This window comes from Scyliorhinus torazame, chromosome 10 (genome assembly GCF_047496885.1).
Source record: "Scyliorhinus torazame isolate Kashiwa2021f chromosome 10, sScyTor2.1, whole genome shotgun sequence".
NCBI classification, from domain to species: domain Eukaryota; kingdom Metazoa; phylum Chordata; class Chondrichthyes; order Carcharhiniformes; family Scyliorhinidae; genus Scyliorhinus; species Scyliorhinus torazame.
The window spans coordinates 85,651,831-85,667,091 of NC_092716.1; the positions used below are offsets into that span (position 1 = coordinate 85,651,831).

At 44.0% G+C, this 15,261-nt stretch overlaps 1 protein-coding gene across 1 annotated transcript; it reads right to left on the reverse strand.

Annotated features, from left to right (window-relative positions):
* Positions 1-594: 594 nt before the first annotated feature.
* LOC140430704 (chymotrypsinogen 2-like) lies at positions 595-6,594 on the reverse strand. Its single transcript, XM_072518366.1, has 7 exons — positions 6,528-6,594; positions 6,303-6,406; positions 4,130-4,209; positions 3,372-3,453; positions 1,893-2,073; positions 904-1,037; positions 595-812 (listed from the first exon to the last, which is right to left on the reverse strand). The coding sequence occupies exons 1-7, from the start codon at positions 6,577-6,579 to the stop codon at positions 651-653; spliced, it is 795 nt and encodes a 264-aa protein (XP_072374467.1). The 5' UTR covers positions 6,580-6,594; the 3' UTR covers positions 595-650.
* Positions 6,595-15,261: the final 8,667 nt, after the last annotated feature.

Genomic DNA, 15,261 nt, shown 5'->3' on the forward strand with positions numbered 1-15,261 from the left:
AGCAATTCCCATGCAGTCCTTGTGGGGGGGGGGTTCTGGGAGATCCCGCAGCATATATTCTGGGGTATCTCTGGTGTACAACACTCCAGAGATTGGAAGATCTGGCCAATTTATAATAATCTTTATTGGTGTCACAAGTAGACTTACATTAACATTGCAATGAAGTTACTGTGAAAAACCCCTAGTTGCCACATTCCAGCACCTCAGGTACACAGAGGGAGAATTCAGAATGCCCAATTCACCTAACAGCACGTCTTTTGGGACTTGTGGGAGGAAACTGGAGCACCCGGAGGAAACCCACCCAGACATGGGGAGAACGTGCAGACTCCGCACAGACAGTGACCCAAGCCGGGAATCGAACCTGGGACCCTGGCACTGGGAAGCAACAGTGCTAACCATTGGAGAAACACTCTGGACTTTCTTAAAGAAAGTCCAGAGCGAAACGCCCGGGTTTTGACGCTGGCATGGGGACATAGCCCCATTCTTGGCGAATCCAACCCCTAGTCTCCAGATTTGAGAATGTTGCCCTTTAAGTCTGAATGAATTATGATTTACATCACCCTTCAGGACCAGTTAAAAAAGACAAGGTTAAAATGCATTTCAGATAAATCCATTTGTTTTATTTTTCATTTCATGTTTCTGTTTTTCGATCAGTTAGCAGCGATGGTCTCATCAATCCAACCTCGGAGTTCAGTCACACGGGCGTAGACCCCGGGCCTGGAGGTGGAGCAGGAGCCACTGCCCCAAGAAACAATGCCAACCAGATTCCAGGCATTGTTCTTCTGACAGACAAGAGGGCCACCAGAGTCACCCTGTAAAACGGAGGGAAAAATACCCCAGAGTTTTAATTTCCACTTTGTTACAACTGAAGAAAGTTTCAAATGCCTTGAGGCAGGTTCATACCATGCACGAGGACGCGCCGGAGGCACCAGCACAGATCATGATGTCGGTGATCTTGTTACCCCAGTACTGCTTACATTCAGCATTGGTAAGAAGAGGGAGGGCTGCTTGTTGAAGGTTGTTAGGACGCTGAGGAGCTGAAAACAAATAATGTGATGTCTGAATCAATTTTGTGCCAAGAAAATTGCACCTTGCTTTAAGCCTTAATTTTTCTCTTTGCATTGTGACCATTAAAGTTGTTTTCAGACAATTGTCAACAGAATCTTTTGTCATTTATTTCTGGGTTCTGTTAGCAGCAATATTTACTCATTTTCACAGTTGGCCTCTTGAGTGTTACTTCCTCATTAAAAGCCAATCTGGTTAAGTGTCTTGTGATACTAGAAGATTAGTCCTAAAAACAGAAGAGGCAGCAAAAATCCCGAAGAACTTGTCAGCGCTTTCCACCAACCTGGAAAAATGTAGCCCTCCCAGCGTCCTACACTCATATAGATTCGTTCTAACAACTTTTCCACAAATTACTATTTGAAAACACAGCTATTCAATAGGAGCAAGTGAAAGATGACCTTTGGTCACCATAGTCTTTAATTTAGTGGTAGAAATGACGTTGGGGAGTCAGAAGCTGGAAGATTTAAATCCTCCTCTGGAGTCTCACAGCGAGTGGAGACTTGCAGTGTGGAATCTTGGTGATGGGTGGGTGCAGGTTAACCCATCGCTGTGGAATGGCTTGTCTGAGCCTGTGAAGCCATTTTGTTGTTTAGGAATAACCACCCCATCAGCGGGTACAGCAAAGATTGCAGCCACGGAAAATGCCCATGTCTTGGCTTACCAAATTGTCAGTCGGCCTAATTGTGACACTAATAAAGATTATTAATATTATCTCTCCACCACTTTGTACTATTCCTCAAGGGAAGAGGTTGAAGATACCAACCCAACGGCAATAGCAGAGGAAGACCGAACTGTGTCACATTAGAACAAATTTTGAACTGACGTACGGTATGCACGGGTCCTTCCCCATCCTGTCGTGACGCACATCATGCCAGCGGAGTAGTTATCAGCTGTGGCAGCAAGACAAACAGGGGTGACTTGTCTACTGAATTGAACAGGGGATGCAAGCTTCACCACAGAAACATCATAGTTAATGGTGAAAGAGCTCCACTTGGGATGTGTAATGACCTGTAATAGAAAGAGCAGGAATAGCGGCTGTACTAATTTCTCTTGTATGTTTGTAAAGGTACGCAGTTAATTCAGACAAATAGCTGCAGACTTTGCTGGATTTCAGAGGGGAAATCCTTGCGCAAACAAATGCAGCAGTACATTCCTGTGGTCATTAATAATACAAATTAAAACACATCACTGGAAAAAAGAGTGACTCGTCAGCAAGGTAATGGAAAACAGGTGAACAAAATAAAAACTATAATACTAAATAAATACGCAAGTTGGCTCACTGTAAGCTATTGTATGAAACACATTTCAAATTTCTTTTTTTCTGAATTTGATATCCTTTGTAGAGTTTTCAGCCAATTAATAGAATTCTTATCATATTCCCGGTAAATTGAAATTAAAATATCTATTGAGAACAACAAGTAAGTTTATAATATTTAGCCCTGTCAGTTCTTATTCATTCTGAGTGAGATTGACTTATTGCAAATTATTATTTTGTGTTTTTTTGGTCCGAGAAGTATCCCAGCTGCAAGTCGTGAAATGATTCTGAAACCAACCTCGTAAGTCTTGATCTTGATGTTCTTTCAGCGTTGACCTTTGTGGATTTTACCGTCATGCAATTTCATCTATTAAAAAGTGAAAGGTCTAATGCTGCCTCACGTATGCATGCTTGAGCTTAATTATCCTCTCAATCACAGTAATGGCTAATAATTTTATTAACAGCTCATCAGATAGTATGTACTGATCAATGTTCGAGAATTGGAAAGAGAGACGGATTGAAACAAGGGCCCAGAGTTTAGGGGCATGTGGAATTCTAAGAATCCATGTCTGCCACTGCTTCACTCTTTCTGACTCAAAAGTAACTTTTGTTTCCAATGAGTTTCAACACGATTGATGATTCTGTTGTCAGAAGTATGGGATGGAATTCCCCGACCGTTGGGATTCTCTGTTCCTGCTGGCAATGCACGTCCGCCTGTGAGCGTGAGGTGCCCTCAATGGGAATGCCCATTGACAAGCGGCAGCAGTAGAGAATCTTGTGCCACCAAGAAACACGCGGCGGGGGAATGGAGGATTCCACCCATGATGGTTTAATGCTCAAACATGTGAGGCATATTAATGTCAGGGAATGGAACAGTTCTTTTTTGGACATGCAATGCCAGCATCACGTGTGGTTATACTTTGGGGCACCCAATTTCACTCCTTCCCCACCCGCCACTCCCACCAATTATTGGGGATCTTAACCGTGGTTTAATCCAAACTTGAACGGAATTTGAATAGAATCCTAGCTTCTCAGAATTATTTGTACATACCTTGGCAATGGACATGGATTTCTGGCTCAATTCCATTTTTGAACTTTTGTCATGGGCGCCAACAATAACGAAGTCTGCAGTACTGTGCAAGACAGAAAAGAAGCAGGAAGTGACAGTGAGTGTATTTGCAGCAAAATCTAGGTGCCCTTCCACCAGGATTTCAAACTGAAAATTATACTTTCTTATCATTGTTACTTTCCCACCACCTTCCACTTCCCGAACTCTATTCAGGGAGGGATATTCTTATTCTTCAGATCAATATTCTTCCCTAAGTTTACATCTTGCATTATGATTTTATGTTGGCTAAAACTGCACTATTCATAGAATCCCTACAGTACAGAAGGAGGCCATTCAGCCCATCAAGTCTGCACCGACAATCTGAAAGAGCACCCTACCTAGGCCCACTCTCCCACCCTATCCCCGTAATCCTGTAATGCACACCTTTGGACACTAAGGGGCAATTTTAGCATGGCCAATCCATCCGATCTGCACATCTCCAGACTGTGACCGATCTGCACATCTCCAGACTGTGAGAGGAAACCGGAGCACCTGGAGGAAGCCCACGCAGACACGCGGAGAATGTACAAACTCCACACAGACAGTCACCCAAGGCTGGAATTGAACCGGGATCCCTGGCACTGTGAGGCAGCAGTGCTAACCATTGTGCCACTGTGCCACCCCATTTATCTTGAACAAAACTTTACAGCTGCAATTCCAGCTTTTTCTTTTTCTTTTTTCATGCCTCATTAAAGACTTACCTCACACCACAATGGGCAGCAGTGACAACCCAGTTGTCGTTGATCAAAGAGCCCCCACAGAAATGCCAGCCAGAGTCGGACTGTGATATAAAGAAAGAAAATGCTCAGTATCATAGAATTTACAGTGCAGAAGGAGGCCATTTGGCCCATCGAGTCTGTACTGGCTCTTGGAAGAGCACCCTACCCAAGCCCACACCTCCACCCTATCCCCATAACCCCACCCAACACTAAGGGCAATTTTGGACACTAAGGGCAATTTATCACAGCCAATCCACCTAACCTGCACATCTTTGGACTGTGGGAGGAAACCGGAGCACCCGGAGGAAACCCACGCACACACGGGGAGGATGTGCAGACTCCACACAGACAGTGACCCAAGCCGGGAATCGAACCTGGGACCCTGGAGCTGTGAAGCAATTGTGCTACCCACAATGCTACCGTGCTGCCCTTGATCGCCTTGATAATGTATTTTTTCTCATTGTAAATTGCAATTCAATATTAATTCTGTAATAACCCTCACGCGAACCAACATGGGACTTGAGAAATACGATTGTAAAGATCACCTCATAAAATCCGGCTCGGAATGGGACCGGCACATGCAGTAGTCCTGATTGGGACCTTGGGACTGTTAGCCGCGTTGCGGCCTTTACCTTTGTTGTCGAATTCAATTTCTTTTGGATTTATCTTCTTGGGCATCCTGAGCTTTTATAAATTCAAAGGTTTATTTATTGAAAAATAAGCTTCCATCACAGCCAAGGACCGAATTGAGACAAGCTTCACAATCAATCATTCCAACCAAAATGCAGAAAATGGACGAATAAAGAGCAAAATAGCATACTGGTCATCAGATAAGGATCTTTATGTTATCAAGGTTCAAACTCCAACAGACATTAGAATTTGTTCTTTGCGCAGATGAGATATAAAATCTTAAACATTGATGTTTTACATCTTAATTTATTTAGTTGTTTGAAGTTCTGTCGCTGGTGGCCACTGTGTGATCTGTTTGAGGGAAACAGGCAGTGAAGCTTGGAGATGGGCAAATATCTCACAGATGGACAGCAGGGTTATTAGCACGTCCATTCTCAAGTGTCTCCAGACTGCAGTAAGGTGTCTGAGTAACTATGGTAACTCAGGCCAAGAATCACTCTGCAAGCCCTTTTCTGAACACTCTCAATTGCTTGGCATTGTGATTCCATTCGACCACACAAGTGCTTCATACTCAAATATCGGGTGAATGAAAGACATAAAAATGGTTCTGAGATCATTGCTTGAGAGGGAACGTCATTCCAGCTTCCGAAACATATATAGATGACTATTAGCTCAATTAACAATGGAAATTTGTCCTAATTGCACTGGCAGGTGCATGATGGGGATCCATACCGCAAAGCCTGGACAGAGAAGTCAGCAAATAAGTCATCAGATCAGCACCAGTGGATCTTTAAAACCAGGTAACATGAACTAAAGTGAAAACATTGCAGGTGAGAGTTCGAAAAGTGCATTGTGAGATAAAACAAAACTGAAACTTTACAAGGTAGGCATATGATAACATTAGGACATACAATAAAAAAGACAAATGCGGGACAGGGAGATGGAGAGGTAAAAAAGAATGGCTAAAGGAAAGATGAAGAAACAATAACAGATCATAGAAAAATGAATGATATTGGTTTTCAGAGACACATAAAAGGTTTATTTAAAAATACTTCAAGACAGGGTAGGACCACTTGTGGATGTTCAACATAGTTCAGTTGTGTAGGATGAAGGTGTGGCAGGATATTAATTGAATATTTGATTTTTCCATACATATGACGGTGAAAATAGGAATATAGAGGAATATATGGAATGGTCTTGCACTATAACAGTGGTGATTAAATATATTGGAATTATTTCATAAAAGCAATTGGATAATGCAATGTGCAGAGATCCCTTCTATCTGGATGAACTAGTGTAGCCTACGACCCTTCTTCATCCCAATCAATCTTGTGTGCAATAAACAGCAAATAGTCCTTTATTATTCCCCCCTCACTGTTTACGGTCTAACTTTTAATTATTTAACAAGATCCAAATGTAGAAGACCATGTCCTCGTGTACAACACAAGATGGTTTTCATTGCTGGAATTTCAACAGAACAATTATAAATCCATCACATTTATATACCATTCAATCTTTATCTCACCTGTAAGGAGACCTGCCAGGGCCAGGATCCTGGAACAGCCTCTTCACCATTGACAATTCGAGCATAGCCCGTGACAACAGGAGAAATGGCTGGAGAGCCACAGCCTGCGTCCAGGTAGAAAGAAGCAATTATTACAATTTTGTATTATCAACAGCATCTGACGATCCAAACCAATATATTCAATGTCACTTATTAAACCTAGGACTTTGTTTAAAACAGCATTACCGTAACTGGCACCAATGAAGGCAAAGCAGGAGAGAAGCCAAAGGAATGCCATGGCTTGTGATACTATGAGCTTTAAGAGAATGATGATGGCTTTTATATATTGCCGTGCACCGTGGGTGCCATGCAGAAGGAATGTCGTGAATAGATAATGAATAGTATTTTAAAAGATTGAAAAGCACCATTAAACAAATTAGCAAGTGCACATGCTGCTTATTCCTTTCCAAGGTAAACAAATGGAAGAGTACAAGGTTATTGAAAATCTGAAAAAAAAATCAGCTAACATCTGGACTATTTTTTATTTCCCCGAATGCAGAGTATAATTGACTTCATACGTGCAGCTTTATGTGCTCCTGTACACAATCACCATACATTCATCAGGGTGGCGGGGGTCTGGTCGTTGGGTCGGAAAGCCAGCGGCAAAGTCACCCTGGCTAGTTGGATTACGTCCGGCCACATTTTAGGCCTATCTACCAATGAATTAGCTGCAAAGCGAAGCCCAGTAAAACTTGGAAATGAAGGGTACCAGTAATTGGTCTTGTCAACCTTAAAATAGAACTCCAGTATTACTGGTGCAGTGTTACTGTATTTTACTATAATTTGAAGTTTTGAAGTGGTTTTACATTCATTAGGGTGCCTGTCGCTTTAAACGAGGCCTCTCATGGGATTTACCAGCCGTGTTGCGCCCCGGTTCGGGCACCGTATGGCAGTTAAATTTCGCCCAATATTTCATTTTCCCTCATATGTTGTACTCTTTCCCACCTTAATGATGCCCTACACTGTGGGTTAATGCACCCCACCCTGTGGGTTAATGATGCCCTGCACTGTGGGTTAACGGTGCCCTACACTGTGTGTTAATGATGCCCTACACTGTGTGTTCATGATACCCTACACTGCGGGTTAATGCATCCCACCCTGTGGGTTAATGATGCCCTGCACTGTGGGTTAATGGAGCCCCACACTGTGGGTTAATGATGCCCTGCACTGTGGGTTAATGGTGCCCTATACTGCATGTTAATGATGCCCTACACTGTGTGTTAATGATGCCCTACACTGCGGGTTAATGCATCCCACCCTGTGCGTTAATGATGCCCGCACTGTGGGTTAATGGTGCCCTACACTGTGTGTTAATGATGCCCTACACTGTGTGTTAATGATGCCCTACACTGCGGGTTAATGCATCCCACCCTGTGGGTTAATGATGCCCTGCACTGTGGGTTAATGGTGCCTTACACTGTGTGTTAATGCATCCCACCCTGTGGGTTAATGATGCCCTGCACTGTGGGTTAATGGTGCCCTACACTGTGGGTTAATGATGCCCTACCCTGTGGGCTAATGTGCCCTACCCTGTGGGTTTATGATGTCCTACCCTGTGGGTTAATGATGCCCTACCCTGTGGGTTAATGTGCCCTACCCTGTGGGTTAATGATGCTCTACCCTGTGGGTTAATGATGTCCTACACTGTGGGTTAATGATGCTCTACACTGTGGGTTAATGATGTCCTACACAGTGGGTTAATAATGTCCTACCCTGTGGGTTAATGATGTCCTACACTGTGGGTTAATGTGCCCTACCCTGTGGGTTAATGATGCCCTACCCTGTGTGTTAATGATGTCCTACCCTGTAGGTTAATGATGTCCTACACTGTGGGTTAATGATGTCCTACCTTGTGGGTTAATGATGTCCTACCCTGTGGGTTAATGATGTCCTACCCTGTGTGTTAATGATGCCCTACCCTGTGTGTTAATGATGCCCTACCCTGTGGGTTAATGATGTCCTACACTGTGGGTTAATGATGTCCTACCCTGTGGGCTGAGGGGTTAATGATGTCCTACACTGTGGGTTAATGATGTCCTACCCTGTGTGTTAATGATGCTCTACACTGAGGGGTTAATGATGTCCTATACCGTGGGTTAATGGTGTCCTACACGGTAGGTTAATGATGCCCTACCTTGTGGGTTAATGTTGCCCTACACTGTGGGTTAATGATATCCTACCCTATGGGTTAATGATGCTCTACCCTGAGGGGTTAATGATGTCCTAACCTGTGGGTTAATAATGTCCTACCCTGTAGGTTGATGATGCTCTCCTATGAGGGTTAATGATGTCCTACCCTGTGGGTTAATGATGTCCTACCCTGTGGGTTAATGATGTCCTATTCTGTGGGTTAATGATGTCCTACACTATGGGTTAATGATGTCCTACCCTTTGGTATAATGATACCCTACCCTGTGGGTTAACATGCCCTACACTGTGCGTTAATGATGCCCTACACTGTGTGTTAATGATGTCCTACACTGTGTGTTAATGATGTCCTACCCTGTGGATTAATGTTGCCCTACCTTATGGGTTAATGAAGCTCTATCCTGAGGGGTTAATGAGGTCCTACCCTGGAGGTTAATGATGTCCTACCCTGTGGGATAATGATGTCCTACCCTGTGGGATAATGATGTCCTATCCTGTGGGTTAATGATGTCCTACACTGTGGGTTAATGAATCCCAACACCAGGCATTATCAAAGTGGGGGTCGAGACCCGCGGGTGTGTCGCGGGTGGTGTCGGGAGGGTCACGGAGCCAGCAATCGCGGTATTCCAGATCGCGGGAATTCACATGCAACAGCCGCATGTGACAATGCCGGCTGCAAGCAGCTTTAAACATGGTGGCCGCGACCAGCTAAAAAAATGCGGGCGCACTGTACATGCGTGCTCGCTCATCGGTGCACATGCGGACCAGGAGTGTTCGGACCTGAACCGGGGTCAAAGTGCGATTGCGACATGGAGGCGGCTGACTGCATGGTGATCACCGATGATGAACAAAGCTGTGATCTGTTTTGCATCGCTCACCATTACTCAAATGATCTGGAGAGAATAAATATTCCTCATGGTTTAATCATGGACAGAACTGAACTTTTGGCAAGGGATATAATGAAAACCATGGGAAATCATCACATCGTCGCCCTCTGTGTGCTGAAGGGTGGATATAATTTTTTTGCTGACCTTTAAGACTACATTAAAGCATTGAATCAAAACAGTGACCAGTCAATCCCAATGACGGTGGAGTTCATCTGCTTGAATAGTTACTGTAATGATCAGTCAACAGGGGATCTCTCACAGTTTACAAACTGAGGTCCGAAATGCATGCTTTCCTCCTCAAGGAGTTATCCTCTCTGGCGGATTTGTTTGCTGATGAAACTTGGATGCTAACTACGCCTTACCTTGCAGACATCTTTCCAATTCTAAATGCAAGGGAAGGATGATGATGGTTTTTGGCATTGTGAAGAAATCTCAGCTTTCCAAAAGGCATTGAAAGTTTGGCAATTGCGAGTGCAAAGCCAAAATTATTACATGTTCCCCACACTACTACATAAGAACATAAGAACCAGAGCAGGAGTAGGCCATTTGATCCCTCGAGCCTGCTCCGCCATTCAATGAGATCATGGCTGATCTTTTGTGGACTCCGCTCCACTTCCTGGCCCGAACAACATAACCCTTAATCCCTTTTACTTCAAAAAACTATCTATCTTTATCTTAAAAATATTTAATGAAGGAGCTTCAACTGCTTCACTGGGCAAGGAATTCTATAGATTCACAACCCTTTGGGTGAAGAAGTTCCTCCTAAACTCAGTCCTAAATCTACTTCCCCTTATTTTGAGGCTATGCCCCCTAGTTCTGCTTTCACCCGCCGGTGGAAACAACCTGCCCGCATCAATCCTATCTATTCCATTCATAATTTTATATGTTTCTATAAGATCCCCCCTCATCCTTCTAAATTCCAACGAGTACAGTCCCAGTCTACTCAACCTCTCCTCGTAATCCAATCCCCTCAACTCTGGGATTAACCTAGTGAATCTCCTTTGCACACCCTCCAGTGTCAGTACTTCCTTTCTCAGGTAAGGAGACCAAAACTGAACACAATACTCCAGATGTGGCCTCACTAACACCTTATACAATTGCAGCATAACCTCCCTAGTCTTAAACTCCATCCCTCTAGCAATGAAGGAAAAAATTCCATTTGCCTTCTTAATCACCTGTTGCACCTGTAAGGCAACTTTTTGCGGCTCATGCACTAGCACACCCAGGTCTCTCTGCACAGCAGCATGTTTTAATATCTTATCATTTAAATAATAATCCCTTTTGCTGTTATTCCTACCAAAATGGATAATCTCACATTTGTCAACATTGTATTCCATCTGCCAGACCCTAGCCCATTCACTCAACCTATCCAAATCCCTTTGCAGACTTCCAGTATCCTCTGCACTTTCTGCTTTACCACTCATCTGAGTGTCATCTGCAAACTTGAACACATTGCCCTTGGTCCCCAACTCCAAATCATCTGTGTAAATTGTGAACAATTGTGGGCCCAACACTGATCCCTGAGGGACACCACTAGCTACTGATTGCCAACCAGAGAAACACCCATTAATCCCCATTCTTTGCTTTCTATTAATTAACCAATCCTCTATCCATGCTACTACTTTCCCCTTAATGCCATGCATCTTTATCTTATGCAGCAACCTTTTGTGTGGCACCTTGTCAAAGGCTTTCTGGAAATCCAGATATACCACATCCATTGGCTCCCTGTTATCTACCGCACTGGTAATGTCCTCAAAAAATCCCACTAAATTAGTTAGGCACGACCTGCCCTTTATGAATCCATGCTGCGTCTGCCCAATGTGTAGCCATGTAAAATGGCTGACTCCCGATTAGAATGGTCAAACCCCGATTTAAAATGGTGAACGGAAGAGGCTGATGGGAAAATCAGCCAACAGGACTCAAACGGACAGCTGCAGGTAAAACAGTGTATTCGCCTCTGGGGAAGTCAGTCCAGACCGATACCTGCAGCCATCAACATCACAACAACCCAGCCATCTGCATATTAAGCAGCCATCCCCGGGAACAATTGCTACAAATTAGCAACTCAAAGCCGACCCAGACCTTTCGGCGCCAGCAGGGGCTAACACAAAGGAAGGTAAACGACCACCCCCCGATCAAGGAATCGCCTCATTATTGGAGAATATCGAACCAAGTGATTGGGACCAAGTCCAATCACACGGAACCAGGTACAAGGTCCGCCCCGAGAGGCAGGAAGCCCCTGGGGACTATAAGAATAGGGGCCAAGTTCAAATCGACCCTTCTCTTCCTGCTCGTAACCTTCGAGACCCTTCTACAAGAAACTGTAAGTTTTACTCCAGCGATCGCTACCAGATAGGCGTTCCTGACTATCGACTTGTACCAGCTTTTGAATCCCGCAGGCTCAGAACCAATTCAAAAGTCCATTCCTTTCCCTGAACTGGTGGGCCATTTCCAAAGTTAAGCATTGGCCTTTAATGGTAGGTAGTAGTCAAGAAGTAGGATTATTGTATAAGTATTAATTGCTGTATATAATAAATGAGCATTGATTTAACTCTTACTAAGCGGTGTGTTGCTTTATTAATCATTACTTGGACTTGAACCACGTGGCGGTATCAGAAAGATACCTGGCGACTCATGAGCAAAGGCGACAGAATATGAATAAAGTAAACTAAGGCTAAAACGAGCAACAAATGGAACAATTTCCATCCAGATGCCTCGCTATTTCTTCCTTGATGATAGATTCCAGCATCTTCCCTACTACCGAAGTTAAGCTCACTGGCCTATAATTACCCGCATTCTGCCTACCTCCTTTTTTAAACAGTGGTGTCACATTTGCTAATTTCCAATCCGCCGGGACCACCCCAGAGTCTAGTGAATTTTGGTAAATTATCACTAGTGCATTTGCAATTTCCCTAGCCATCTCTTTTAGCACACTGGGATGCATTCCATCAGGGCCAGGAGACTTGTCTACCTTTAGCCTCATTAGCTTGCCCATCACTACCTCCTTAGTAATAACAATAATCTCAAGGTCCTCACCTGTCATAGCCTCATTTCTATCAGTCACTGGCATGTTATTTGTGGCTTCCACTGTGAAGACTGACCCAAAAAACTTGTTCAGTTCCTCAGCCATTTCCTCATCTCCCATGATTAAATCTCCCTTCTCATCCTCTAAAGGACCAATAATTACCTTAGCCACTCTTTTTTGTTTTATATATTTGTAGAAACTTTTACAATCTGTTTTTTTATTCTGAGCAAGTTTACTTTCATAATCTATCTTACTCTTCTTTATATATTTTTTAGCAGCTTTCTGTTGCCCCCTAAATATTTCCCAGTCCTTTAGTCTCCCATTAATCTTTGCCACTTTGTATGCTTTTTCCTTCAATTTGATACTCTCCCTTATTTCCTCAGCTATCCACGGTTGATTTTGCCTCTTTCTACCGTCCTTCCGTTTTGTTGATATAAACCCATGCTGAGCACTGTGAAAAATCGATTGGAAGGTTCTCCACAGTTCCTCAACAGTTTCACCATAAAGTCTTTGCTCCCAGTCTACCTTAGCTAGTTCTTCTCTCATCCCATTGTAATCTCCTTTGTTTAAGCACACAACACTCATGTTTGATTTTACCTTCTCACCCTCCATCTGTATTTTAAATTCCACCATATTGTGATCGCTCCTTCCGAGAGGATCCCTAACTATGAGATCATTAATCAATCCTGTCTCATTACACAGGACCAGATCTAGGACCACTTGTTCCCTCGTAGGTTCCATTATATACTGTTCAAGGAAACTATCGCGGATACATTCTATAAACTCCTCCTCAAGGCTGCCTTGACCGACCTGGTTAAACCAATCGACATGTAGATTAAAATCCCCCATGATAACTGCTGTACCATTTCTACATGCATCAGTTATTTCTTTGTTTATTGCCTGCCCCACCATAATGTTACTATTTGGTGGCCTATAGACTACTCCTATCAGTGACTTTTTCGCCTTACTATTCCTGATTTCCATCCAAATGGATTCAACCTTATCGTCCATAGCACCGATGTCATCCCTTACTATTGCCCGGATGTCATCCTTAAATAACAGAACTACACCACCTCCCTTACCATCCACTCTGTCCTTCCGAATAGTTTGGTACCCTTGGATATTTAACTCCCAATCTTGACCATCCTTTAACCATGTTTCAGTAATGGCCAGTATATCATAGTCATTCACGATGAGTTGCGCCAGCAACTCATTTACCTTATTCCGAATACTATGAGCATTCAGGTAAAGTACACTTATGTTGGCTTTTATACCTCTGTTTTGAATCTTAACACCTCAATAAGTAACCTCTCCTAAGTTATATTTCCTCTTAACTTTTCTCCTAATTTTCCTTGTCGTTGAACCCATATCTTCATGTAACAAGCTGCCGCGTTGCTTACCATTTATGTTTTTACTTCCTGTTTTGTTCCTTTTAGTATTACTGGGCCTATTCACTGAGCTCCCCTCAGTCACTGTACCTTGTACTGTCGCCCTTTTTGATTTTTGACTATGACATCTCTGCCTTACATTTTCCCCTTTACTGCCTTTTGTTTCTGTCACTGTTTTACTACCTTCCAACGTCCTGCATCGGTTCCCATCCCCCTGCCACATTAGTTTAAACCCTCCCCAACAGCTCTAGCAAACACCCCCCCTAGGACATCGGTTCCAGTCCTGCCCAGGAGCAGACCGTCCGGTTTGTACTGGTCCCACCTCCCCCAGAATCGGTTCCAATGCCCAGGAATTTGAATCCCTCCTTCTTGCGCCATCTCTCGAGCCACGCATTCATCCTATCTGTCCTGACATTCCTACTCTGACTAGCTCGTGGCACTGGTAGCAATCCTGAGATTACTACCTTTGAGGTCCTACTTTTTAGTTTAACTCCTAGCTCCCTGAATTCAGCTTGTAGGACCTCGTCCTGTTTTTTACCGATATCGTTGGTGCCTATGTGCACCACGACAGCTGGCTGTTCACCCTCCCCCCTCAGAATGTCCTGCAGCCACTCCAAGACATTGTTGACCCTTGCACCAGGGAGGCAACATACCATTCTGGAGTCTCGATTGCGTCCGCAGAACCGCCTGCCTATTCTCCTTACGATTAAGTCCCCTATCACTATAGCCCTGCCATTCTTCTTCCTGCCCTGCTGCACAGCAGAGCCAGCCACGGTGCCATGAACCTGGCTGCTGCTCCCTTCCCCTGGTGAACACAACAGTATCCAAAGCGGTATATCTGTTTTGCAGGGAGATGACTGCAGGGTCACCTGCACTGCCTTCCTACTCTTGCTGTCTTTTGGTCACCCATTTTCTATCTCCCTCAGTAACTTTCACCTGCGGTGGGACCAACTCGCTAAACGTGCTATCCATGACGTCCTCAGCATCGCGGATGCTCCAAAGTGAGTCCATCCGCAGTTCCAGAGCCGTCAAGTGGTCTAACAGGAGCTGCAACTGGACACACTTCTTGCACGTGAAGGAGCCAGGGGCAGTGGCGTGTCCCTGAGCGCCCACTTTGCACACGAGGAGCATGACACGGGTCTGGGATCTCCTGCCATGTCTTAAACCTTTGGTTAAATTATACAACTACAATTTTTTTTTAAACGAAGAAAAAACAAATAAATATACCAATGAAAAGAACAAGAAAAAAGAAAAACTACTTATCAGTCACTTACCAGGGATAAAAAGCACCTCCTCCCCCCCAAGCTTCGAATTCCCACCTATCTTCAAATTCCCAAACTCACTCTTTGCTGTGTCTCACTCTGGCTGTGTCTTCTCGATACATCGAAGCAAACAGCATTAGTAAGGAAACTGTAAATGGGCTGGCAAGCCTGACTCCAAATGAAGCTGACTGAACCTCTGCGCCTCAGCTT